Below are 12,392 nucleotides of genomic sequence, written 5' to 3' on the forward strand. Positions count from 1 at the left end.
TATATATATATATATATAGCTAGATAAATAGACAGATAGATAGATATATAGTACCTTGATAAAATTTCATCATTAAATAAATTAGATTTTCTTTGCATTGCCATAATGCAAATGTCAGAGGGACTGCTTATGTTCATGTGTCACTCCTACATAAAGTCTATATATTTCTTTTCCTGGGAATGAAGTACCTCTCCGGCTGCTGCATCCTGGCCTCTTCGACATCCGGTGGACCGATGAATTCCCGCCAGGCTGGGATGACGTCCTCACAACCCTCCGTCTTAGAAATGACCAGCACATGCGACGGGCCGCTCGACATAAATTGGATGAGCTCCTGAAAGTAAGGCTGGAAGAACACACACAAACACACACACACGCTTCACATGACAACCTGGCATTCCGCCATTACACACCATCAGCAAAAATATTCACAAACACGTGCTATTTTTAGACTTTTTCTTCATTTTACCTCTGCGGCTTTGTGTTGATAGAAGTCTTGAGCTTCTGCTTCACTCAGCGTTCTCTCCTCATGGGCCAAAATCACAAAACCCGCATCCTGAATCTACAAACAAAACATGCATTCAGGAATAAATAGAGTTCAGCTGTCTATCCATGTGCAAAGGGTAAAATACCATATGAATATAAGCAACTTAAAAGGAGGCAAAAAAATGTAAGTTCTTCATCATTTATTCACCTTCATATTGTTGTGTAAATATTAACAGCATACACATTTCAAATGACTGACTGTGAAAATATATCATTTTTTTGGTTCATTTATCACTTAAACTGAGCTCTTACCTTCATGATAATCTCATCTGCTTTGCCGTGTGCCACCACATCCGGCTTTATTATAGCCACTGTGTTAGACTTATTAGCAGGACCTGAAAACACAAACCAGAGCAGGTCAATTCAGCCAACAGGGCAATTACAATTAAGAATGACATTTAATGAAGGAAAATCATTACCAATCACACCTTCATCATGTGGGTGATCCTTAAAGTCCTCATTCACCTCTTCTTCCTCAGTTAAACCTTCGTCTGTCACCTGGAGTGACATGAAAAATTCAAATCTCTTTCATGTTACTTGTTTAAAAAGTGCCTAACAATAAGTAATAATTATTTCTGATGTATAATATTTTAATGATAATATTACAATTTATAATTAAATTATATATTTTAAATAAATTATTAAATAAAAAATAAAAAAATAAAAAAAATATATATATATATAAACTATTACAAAGAGAGGTTTTTTGGATTTTTGAGCTGAAATCGTTAACCCCTACAGGACTGAATGAAGAGATGGATCTTGCATGTTTTTTGTAATAATATATATTTTTTTGTAATCACCTATTGATTGAGCTCAGCTGGTGACAATTTGTAATTGTGTTTAAAGTAGAGTGGTGTTGCTGTTTGTTCCATGAGCACTGAAGAAAGCATGAGCTGAAACGTCTGCTCTTTGGTCTGTTTTTAAGACACTTTTCACTTTTTTGCACTTTTGTCACCCTGTAGTAGTAATACTACTACTATAGATGTTAAATTAAAGTAATTATTGTGATAGACCCTTGCCTTGGTCTAACTGTATGTCTTTCAGTGTGCGGACATTTTCGTTTTTTTGGTTGATCAAATTTTTCTTGATTTACGCACCTGAGAACAGACTGGTTATCTTTTTGGAGCGCATACAATATATTTTTTGATAAATGAAATTATATAAAATTAAATAATTATAATTATATTTATTAAATGGTTTAAAAGATCCCTGACAATAAGTGATAATTATTTCTGATATATAATTTTTTTTAATATATATCAATTTATTATTCATTAATCAATCAATCAATTTTTAAAAAATTAAGATGAAACAGGATTTGAGATGGAATGATGGCCAATTAATTTTGTAATATAATAATTATTTAATACATTTTTTATTTTATTTTTTTATTTAATTCAATGTGTATTTTATATACATATATAAATTTGATTATATAATATGAATGCATTATTTAGCAAGCAGTAGTTTCGCTGATGTAGATTACACCTCATACTGGACTACTTTTCCATCGTTCCATCCCAAATCTTTTTTCATCCAGATTCAGGTGTCCTCTGTCATCCACACAGTAATGATGACGTGAGGAGTGTGGAGTAACTCACCGCCCTGCGTGCCGCCCCGTGTGCTAGGACGTTCTTCTCTTTGCTCAGCTCTTCCTGTATCACCCTCTGCAGGAGAGGAGTGTTTGGCCCCCGCAGAACAGACACCAGCTCCCCACCCTACAGCAGGACAACACCAAACAGATGAGGTGTGAACAGGAACACAGGAACATGTCACTTTGCACAACATCAGATATTTCAAAATTAAGCCTGTTTTCCATTGAAGCTTATTTCCACCACAGAATATTTATCTCAGAATTCTGATTTTTTTCTCTCACAGTTTACATCTCACAATTCTGTTTTGTTTTTTCACCATGGAATAAAAAACTAAAAAAGGTATTTGTGATATTTTATCTTACTATTCAAATTTTTTCTTGAAATTGCAAGTTTATATAAAAAGTCGTAATGACCTTTTAAAATTTTTTTTTTTTCCTTGGCTCAAATAAGCTTCCATAGTTTTAGGATCATTCATGCATTCATTCATGCATTCATTTATTCATGCATGCATGCATGCATGTTTTGTTTTTGCATTAATTCCATCACAATTAACCACAATTTTCCCCCAAATGCCAAATATTGCAATGCATCTGGATGTTTTGCTTTTAAATTTGTTTTTAAATAATTACATTATTTTAACTCTCATTAGATTCTCATTCCTCTAAAACAGTATTTTAATTATACCAGTATAAATTAATAGCAGTGCAACTGAAACCTGCATGATTTACAAATCCTTTACAATTTAAGTAATATATATTATTAGTTTTATCCCATCACAGTATTTGGGTAGTTTTGGGTATTTGGGTACCGTTTGCTTAATTGTATATAATTGTGTATTGTGCTAAATCATTCGAATGGTCCTAAAATAGGGTTCTTTGTCTATATGCAAAATATGTTTTCTTCTTTTGTTCATTTATTTTGGAGTGAAATTTCACTAATTTCCTGAACAGGTTTTGCGACATCCGCCCATGTAATTATTTGCTCATTTTAAATTAATATTCATTTTTAGGAACAGTAAGGATTGGGAAACACGCAGAGAGATGTATAATTTCAGACCCACCGCATAAAACAGAAAGGTGGGCTCACACTTCCCTCTGTACTTCTCCAGAGTTTCAATCCCATCAGCCTCAGCCTGCGTGACAGAAATGTCGACATTTAGAATGATTGTTTGTGTGCAATCTAATCTCCAGAGCGGCTTATCTTACTGTGGCAAAATGCAGCAGCTCGTCTCCCAGCTCATTCTTGATTTTTCTGAACAGACTGACGACGGCGCGGCAGGGTCCACACCACTTCTGGTACACGTCGACCACTGACACACACACACACACACACACACACAACAATCACTAAAAAAAAACTCAGACTGCATTTACAGACTTCTGCAGCTCTGCTTGACAAATAAGAAATCAGACAGACAGACCAGCAGAGAGTAATGAAGTATTTGAACATCTATGCTGCACAGTAAATATATGAGTTTCATTGTGTACGAAGCAGAATCTCAGTGTGATCGAACGCTGCTGATCTGTTCTCTTCACTCTTCTTCACTGTTTTTGTCAAAAGTTTTGATTGTGTGCTTGTGCATCTTTTTAAATAAATTATATAAATGCTTTTTGTTTTGTAATTCATAAACAGATAGACATAGATGGATAGATACAATAGATGGATGGATGGACGATAGATAGATACAGTGGACAGATAGATATAGACAGAGAGATGATTAGATAGACAGAGATAGATAAATAGAAAGGCATACAGATAGATAGATAGATAGATAGATGATTCGCTCACCTATTAACCCTTTCGTTGCCAAAATGTCACTCCATTGATCGTCAGTATTGATATTTACCTGCATGAAAAAGTTTTCAAGAGTTTTTAGGGATTTTACAGTTGGCACACAAAATAAACAAACTAGAAAACTGCAGTCAGACCCACTTTTCCATCATTTACAGTTTAATGCTGATTACAGGCACAGATACTGATTAAACTACAAACCTGTAAACTGATCTCCTTCTTTTTACCAGCCATGTGAATGCCTTTTTAAGAATAAAAAATAACGACACGTTTAGCTAATTACTCCAGTTAATGGTAATGCTGTGATCGCTAATTCGTTATGTTTCCTAAAAGTTTCAGCGCATGCGCAGCACGGATTGTTTTGCGTCCTCGTCGCTCAGCAACCGTTTATTAAGCGTTTCACCGCCGCCATCTGCTGGACGCTGCGGGTATTGCAGGTTGTTATTCTCACTGTTAAGTGACAGGTACACGTTCGTGTCACTATAAATATGTTCTCTGATGGTAGCAGATGGTAAAACCATGGTACTGAATGTATATGTGTTTATATTTATGTTATGTATTCCATGGTACTTCATGATACATGTCTAGAGTTTGTGATGTTAGTGGTGCATCGTTTCTCAAAGGCCTGCATTCCTCCATCATAAAGCTGCTCCAGGGAACAGATTCAACTTCAATAACAGCAAACGCTGCAGATTCCAGACATGTTAAACAACAGATATGTCTCATATTATATTTGGCGGGAAATACCTCATCATCTGGTTAGAATATATAAAGAAAAGGAGAGACGTTTAACACACAATACCAGGTCCAAGTCACATTTCACCCATAAATCAATGAAAAACATTATATATTATATTATATTATATTATATTATATTTGCATAAAGAAAATAAATTTTTAATCAATTTATTTTAAAACCTGTTTATTTTTTTTATTTTTTTAGAAATTATTTTCATGACATTTAACTACATTAAGTACATTTCCCCCCAAATTAGATTGTTTCTTCTATTGTCTCTTCACTGTTTCCCAGCTTAAATATTTAGGCCTAAATGTAACATTTATGTATTTGAATGACATATAAAACGTTCATCCATCTGGAATACACAGCATAAACAAATAAACGTTACTGACAAATATGTGATGCATATTTGTCAGTAACGAAACAGGTCAGATTTCTGCTCTCAAAAAAAAAGTTTATTATTAACTATTAACATACACTGTAAAAAAAAAAAAATAAAAAAAAAAGTGGTTGCCAGAACTTTACTGTAAAAAAATATGGTAGCAGTATTTTAGCTTTTACAGACTTAACTTAAATTTACAGTAAAAAACCTATTTCAATAATTGATCATGTTAATATAACAACCAACTGAATTATTAATTATTAATAAAATTAATATCTCTTTTGTACCATTGTAATGACAACCGCCAAAAACAGGTGGTAAAGGTCACATGATGAATCAAAGTTTATCACAAACAGCTTTTCAATCAAGTTGAGGAGAGAAATACATATATTTATAGACAGTGCACAGTGTCATTCACACAAATACTAAACACCAACATTCATGATACTCTAATAATGCAAGAAACGTTCATTTAACAACATTAGATGTGAAAAAACCTAATGTGCACAGCTAATGAGAGAAAACTAAGACGAAACATAGGTTTAAAAAAAAAAAGTGGGAATTCTGGGAATGTCAATTTACGTTTTTTCACTGTGAATTATACAATGGCTTTTTCTTTTTCACTTCCAAAAACCACAGTTTTAACAGTCTTTTACTGTAAAATTAAATCAAATGTAATTACAGTTATTCACCTATACAGAAACGTACTGCTAACCCAATTAACAGGTTTTTACTGTAGCATTTTTACCGTTTTTTTTTTTACTGTTAAAATCATGATAAATTTTTACAGTGTAGTTTATGATTTTTATCATTTTCAAAATCCATTAATTCAAATTGCTTAGAATCAGCATAAATAAATGAACATTACTTGGACACATTCACTTCTGATAACAGATCTAAATTGCAATGTAGACACGCGTGCATTTTCTGTAAAGCTGCTTTGAAATGAAATGAAACCAGAATAACAGCAAAATCCAGTATGCTTATATGCAGCAGATAGTGATTTTAAAGTAGTAGGCCACAAAAGGCTGTAGTGATTTTACCACGGCTGTCTCTCTTAAAACTTCCTGAACGGATGTAAATAAATCTGTTTTATAAAGCAAAATATGCTGCACCTCCTCTGATCAACACAGTTTAGAATTAAGCTGATTGTGCTTGTTTGTTGAGTTTATCTCTGAGCACTTCATGCTGAAACTCGTCGCCACTGCCCTGAGGAAATAACACGTTTTCCCATCCTTACAGGAGCTTCTTCAACAGGCACATGTTTGACTACTTGTGTCATCTGTGTCAAAACATGGATCACATCTTCAAAAGTTGCCGCAACTTCATGCTAATACATATACAACTAGATCATCTACTTGTATTTCTTTGACTATTCCTAGAAAGAAAACTACTTATGGTCATTCCGCTTTTGGATTTGCTGCCCCAAATGATTGGAATGTGCTACAAAAGCATTTGAAACAAGAGACAAATATTTCAGTCTGCACTGTAAAAAAAATTCCATAAAATTTACGGGGAAAAAAACAGCAGCTGTGGTTGCCGGAATTTTACTGTAAAAAATATGGTCGCAACGTTTTAGGTTTTACGGTTTTAACTTAAATTTACAGTTAAACCGCATATAGTAACGGTGAAATCGCATATATGGTTTCACCGTTAACCATTTAACAGGTTTTTACTGTAGCATTTTTACAGTCTTTTACCGTTAAATTCACGGTCATTTTTTTTACAGTGTGTGCATTAAAAAAAATTATTACACAAAATGTTTTAATTGAGGTGTTTTTCTCTCTCTCTCTCTCTCTTGTGTGTTTTGTACACGTATTGTAATGTATGTTTGTATGTCCTTCAGGAGACATTAACTCTCCTGCCAGGCTGTTATTGTAAATAAGAACCTGTTCTTAATGACTTGCCTGGTTAAATAAAGGTTAAAGGAAATTATGTTTGGAGAAAAAGTTGGATACAACTCTGACAGCCCAAAATATTTTCCTCATTTTAACAAATGTTTAATATTTAATGCACTCTGAACTACAGACAAATTGTATTTTCATGCACTGCATCATGGTCAATTTTGAGATTTGGATCTATTTTGATCCATAACATATCTTCTTTCGTACTACAGTGGGAAGAAAACATTCGAAATATACTTTTAAGTATTTATTTTTTATTGCACTTTATATGTTTGAGTCTAAGGCCGTTTCTCAAAATTATTTTTTTCTCCACTTCAGCAGGACTTACACCAAACTTTACAGTTTTATTCATATCAATATTCTGAATATTGTTGATATCTGAGTTTGTTGATATATCACTCGCCTGGTTTATATAACATTTTATTCCTATAAACAGCTATTTTTTGACATTATTTTCTGATTTATGAAGTGATAAAATATAATATGATATATAATATAATAATATTTAATATGTCAACAAAATCAAACAAGAATTCTGAACCTGGCTTTAAGCGATCTTCAGATTTCTGTTCAGGAATTGTATGTAAATTTGTGCATGTTTAATTAGATAATGCATTATTCACATATGCAAATGTAATATTTCAGAAAACGTGTAAAACAAAATAATTGTCTTACTATTTAACTGGGGAAATATGGTGATACCCTATATCAGTTAACACTGATGTCTTGCCTTAAAGGAGACATATTATGCCCCTTTTTACAATATGTAATATAAGTCTCTGGTGTCCCCAGAATTTGTCTGTGAAGTTTCAGCTCAAAATACCCCACAGATCATTTATTATAACATTTTGAAAATGCCTATTTTGAGTGGAAGCAGAAACACGCTGGTTTTTCGCACCTGTGAGATCCCTTTGCAAAGTCACCACAGGAGCGAAATCACTTGCAGAAAAAGGCTTCCCAAAACAAAGTTACTGTGTTAATCTTTTTCACGTTTCCTTGGTTGGTAGATGCACCAGGGACCTGATTATAGCACTTAAAACCTGGAAAAGTCAGATTTTCATGATATGTCACCTTTAAAGTGGGGAAAAATCTAATGAAAGACAGCTGGGAAATAAATGGCATGTTTATTTTAGATCTAAACAGTGTTCTGTGCTCGTCTGTGCAGACAAAGACAGAACAGTTAGCATGCTTTGCTCAAACTTTCGCCATGGCATTAGAGCTGGTGCACCATTGTCGCTTGCAAAATCAAAATGATGGCGCTGACGCACCGTGGGTGGAAATTTACAGATTAAGGGGCAGTAATATTATAATGAGATCCAGTGTTGCCAGATGTACGATAATTATCGTATTTGTACGATAATTTTGACCTCTGTACGATGTACGATCAATAAATCTGGCAACAGCAGGATTCTGATGACAGCGACTCAGAGGTGGAGTTTGGACCTTCCCACAAGGTACGCCTATGGCCCTATGATTTCCGCGATGTGGAAAACACAGATGAAATTGCGGAATCCAGTCAACGGAATTTACTGAATAACGCGGAATGTCAAGGAATTTGTCAAAGTTTGGATGACTTAATCAAAGGAAGGTCATTACACTTAAATCGTGATATGGACTAGTATCTGTAAATATTAAGCCGCAAAAAGGCTATTTAAATATAAATCCTGCATGTTTTATGTCTGTCTGAATCATAGTCTATGGTCTGAATGAATGTCACGCGGTTTTGTTTACTACACACATACTGAAGCGCGCGTGACGCTCGCGGTGATTTCAGCATCTGCCTTCTCACTAAATAGGCAATAAATACATGAACAACAATCTCCAGAACTGCTCTGAGAGTCAAAAATATATAGTTTCTGCCAGAAATGCTATTGTTCAGTAGTATGTACGTACAACTACTACTACTAAAATTATTAAGGAATAATCACAAAACCTGGAAAAGTCAGATTTTCATGATATGTCACCTTTAAAGTGGGGAAAAATCTAATGAAAGAAATTCAACAAAGCCTTTTTTAGTCAAAATCATAGGCTACTAGGGCACATAAATGTCTGCTGTTTAAAGAGTATGACTTTGGTGCCCATTTGACAACAGATCTAAGAAAAGATGCACAAAAACGTCCACATGTGAGCTGATCTAGTTTTAAGGCCCTTTTAGAAAGTCACATCGAGTCTGTGTGGATCCATGCAGGCAGCAGTGCGTGCTCCGGGACGTCAGTGAGGTTCGGCGACTATAAAAGCACGCGAGTGGGCGGATTTACTCACTGACTGACTGAGAGGCAAAGTGTTTGTGTTGCTGTTTTTGTGAGAAAACGTAACAATGGTGCAACTTTCTAAAAGCGGAGTGAGAGACACGCTGAAAGCTGGTCATCCTCCTGCAGGTTTGGACTTTCAGTTACATACGAAACTTTTAAAGTCTTTTAGTAAGGATTTCTTGTTTTGTTTGTGGTGTTGAGATTTATTGTTGCAGTTCAGCTTTAGTAGTTATGATGTATTTTAAGTGTTGCATATTGCATTACATGCTATTTATTTAGTTTCTGTACGTGTGTATGGTAGTGTGTTTTCAGTGAGAGGAAAACAAATATCCAGCCCTGGTTTTCTTACTAGGTGTCACAGGATGTGAGTTCAGAAGACTTTACTTTCAATTTCTGCTTCATACGATTCGTGCAAACCTTCCTTTAGTGTGCCATCACCGCAACAAACTAGTCAGCTGCCTATCTAGACGGCGATCTAGTGCTCGTCGAAGTCAAACTGATCAGGAATTTTGCAAGTATACGCTTTGCTTATTTAAGATTTAATGTAGTTGTTTTCAATCATGATTAAAAAAATACACATCTGTTCAAAGCCGTGTTATTTTAGTATCATTGATGTATGCAATTATAGTTTTATAAATTTGAATTAGTTTTTATTTCACTTTCATTTTAAACCGTTAACTTTGTGTGTGATTTGTTTGTCTTTTTTGACTAAACGAATATAATGAGCATAAAATGAGAAATGTTGGTAACTATTTATTTATTTATTTTTTAGTTTATTTTTTTTTTTTTTTAACTAAACAAAAATATAACGAGAATAAAATGAGAAATGCTGGCAGCTATTTATTTATTTATTTTAGTTTTCTTTAATTTGTACTTTTTTGGTTACAATATTTATTTTTTTTTTTTTTAAACTAAACATCTAATGAGAATAAAATGAGAAATGGTGGCAACTTTATTTATTTATTTTAGTTGACTACTTTTTTTCGGTAAGGAGTTTTTTTTTTAAAGAGCTATATTGGAAGGTTTTTTCAGTTTAATGTTGACTGTTCTAATGGATCTTGTGCGTCAACACTTTCCTGTTGAATTTTAAAGGAACACTCCACTATTTTTGAAAATGGGTTAAACAGAGAGTTAAACAGTTGAGTTTTACCGTTTTCGAATCCATTCAGCCGATCTCCGGGTCTGGTGGTAGCACTTTTAGCTGTAGCTTAGCATAGATCATTGAATCTGATTAGACCGTTAGCATCTCGCTCAAAAATGACCAAAGAGTTTCTATATTTTTCCTATTTAAAACTTGACTCTTCTGTAGTTACATCGTGTACTAAGACCGGTAGTGGACATCTACAGGGCTCCAGTCACAACACAAACTGGACTAGATTTGTGAGCTTGGACTTGTATAAGAAAAAAAGAGCTTACCCTTTGCTACTCTATAGAAATTAACTGGATAAAATGAGTGCAAAGTTGTAGAAAGTGTGTATGTTGTCTAGAATGAAGTGTGAAAATGCAAAGCATTTTATCTGCTCTTTAAAGAAGTTTGTATGACAGCTGATCACATTAATGAAAGTGAACAACTTTTTTTTTTTATTATTATCATTATCACAAGTACGTTTTATGGAGTTATTTAAAACTTTTTTTTATTTATTTATTTTTTTTTTATTTAATAAAATAACAAATGTAAGTACTTTTTTTTTTTTTTTTTTAAATATTCAAATATTTTAAAAGTAATTTAAATATATTTTTATTATCATTATTATTATAAAATGTGTTTTTGACCATTTTATAAAATGTTTATTTAATTTGTTGAATCTGTATCTGCCATTCAATAGCCTGTGAAGCTGATCGAGAATGAACACACTTTAACATTTTCTAACACTTTTTCACATTGGTGTGGCATTTTCCAAATGACTTCTACAGAAATGATATGTGAAGTTGTGCTTTTTCTTTAGTGAAAGCTGGAGGGAAAAGAGTGGTGAAGAAGAGTGCTGATGATAACGCCAATGTGGAGAAGGAGAGCAAGAAAGTGGATAAACCCAGGTACAGTATCTTTTGACCCGTCTGGACCCTTCACAACACGTGACACGGTTTTTAAATCTTCTCGTTCAATCTCTTTGTCAGTTTGTCAATATTTAATGAACATTTTTCATAGAGATTATAGAGATTCGAGATGGAATGCAGTGGTTTACTTAAACTGCTGACAGTGACATTCATATCGCCAGTGGCTTTCTTTTTTCTTCTCTTTAAATGTTGCATTCTGCTCTGCAACAACATATCAAACGTGATTTAAATGCAAAGTTTAATTTTTGTATTTATTTTGATTTATAAGTGATTTTAGTCGTGCTGCATATATCTAAAAAGTAATGAAGCAGAAATGTGTTGCTAATAATGCTTCATTGCTTTGTGTGAAATCAATCAATCATGCAATTGCATGCTGACGGTGATGTTCATATTGTCGCTTTTTTTTTTTTTTATGTTGCATTGTAGTCCCCACCAAAATATCAAAAGTGATAAAATGCAAAATTGATGCACTTTTTTCCAATCATTGTTTTTTATTTATCAGTGGTGGTTTTAGTCTTACTGCAGAAATCTAGTGATGAAGCATAAACGTGTTGCTAAAAATGCTTCATTGCTTTGCATGAAATCAATGAATCATGCAATTGCATGCTGATGGTGATGTTCATATTGTCGCTTTTTTTTTTTTTTTATGTTGCATTGTAGTCCCCACCAAAATATCAAAAGTGATAAAATGCAAAATTGATGCACTTTTTTCCAATCATTGTTTTTTATTTATCAGTGGTGGTTTTAGTCTTACTGCAGAAATCTAGTGATGAAGCATAAACGTGTTGCTAAAAATGCTTCATTGCTTTGCATGAAATCAATGAATCATGCAATTGCATGCTGATGGTGATGTTCATATTGTCGCTTTTTTTTTTCTTTTTTTGTTGCATTGAAGTCCTCCCCAAAATATCAAAAGTGATAAAATGCAAAGTTGATGCATTTCTTTTTTTTTCCCCATGCATTATTTTATTTATTTTGATTTTATTTATCAGAGGTGGTTTTAGTCTTACAGTGGAAATCTAGTGATGAAGCAGAAGCGTGTTGCTAAAAATGCTTCTGTGCTTTGCATGAAATAAATGAACCATGCAGTTGTATGCTGACAGTGATGTTATCATCAGTGGCTTTTTT

At 33.5% G+C, this 12,392-nt stretch overlaps 2 protein-coding genes across 2 annotated transcripts in view; one reads left to right on the plus strand and one right to left on the minus strand.

The window, feature by feature from the left end:
* LOC107739048 (thioredoxin domain-containing protein 3 homolog) overlaps nt 1-4,166 on the minus strand; it is a 10,907-nt gene extending 6,741 nt beyond the window's left edge. The window contains exons 1-9 of the mRNA XM_016551017.1: nt 4,134-4,166; nt 3,930-3,987; nt 3,347-3,450; nt 3,202-3,273; nt 2,148-2,264; nt 972-1,041; nt 796-878; nt 467-559; nt 189-343 (exon numbers count right to left, since the gene is read on the minus strand). Coding sequence (XP_016406503.1) covers nt 189-343; nt 467-559; nt 796-878; nt 972-1,041; nt 2,148-2,264; nt 3,202-3,273; nt 3,347-3,450; nt 3,930-3,987; nt 4,134-4,166 — 785 coding nt within the window. The remainder of the gene's footprint in view (nt 1-188; nt 344-466; nt 560-795; nt 879-971; nt 1,042-2,147; nt 2,265-3,201; nt 3,274-3,346; nt 3,451-3,929; nt 3,988-4,133) is intronic.
* A 5,037-nt stretch (nt 4,167-9,203) lies between these two features.
* Nucleotides 9,204-12,392, plus strand: part of LOC107739049 (death-associated protein-like 1-B) — a 6,960-nt gene continuing 3,771 nt past the window's right edge. The window contains exons 1-2 of the mRNA XM_016551018.1: nt 9,204-9,335; nt 11,156-11,243. Coding sequence (XP_016406504.1) covers nt 9,275-9,335; nt 11,156-11,243 — 149 coding nt within the window. The 5' untranslated portion in view covers nt 9,204-9,274. The remainder of the gene's footprint in view (nt 9,336-11,155; nt 11,244-12,392) is intronic.

This window comes from Sinocyclocheilus rhinocerous, unplaced genomic scaffold, assembly GCF_001515625.1.
Source record: "Sinocyclocheilus rhinocerous isolate Xijiao unplaced genomic scaffold, SAMN03320098_v1.1 scaffold1096, whole genome shotgun sequence".
NCBI lineage: Eukaryota > Metazoa > Chordata > Actinopteri > Cypriniformes > Cyprinidae > Sinocyclocheilus > Sinocyclocheilus rhinocerous.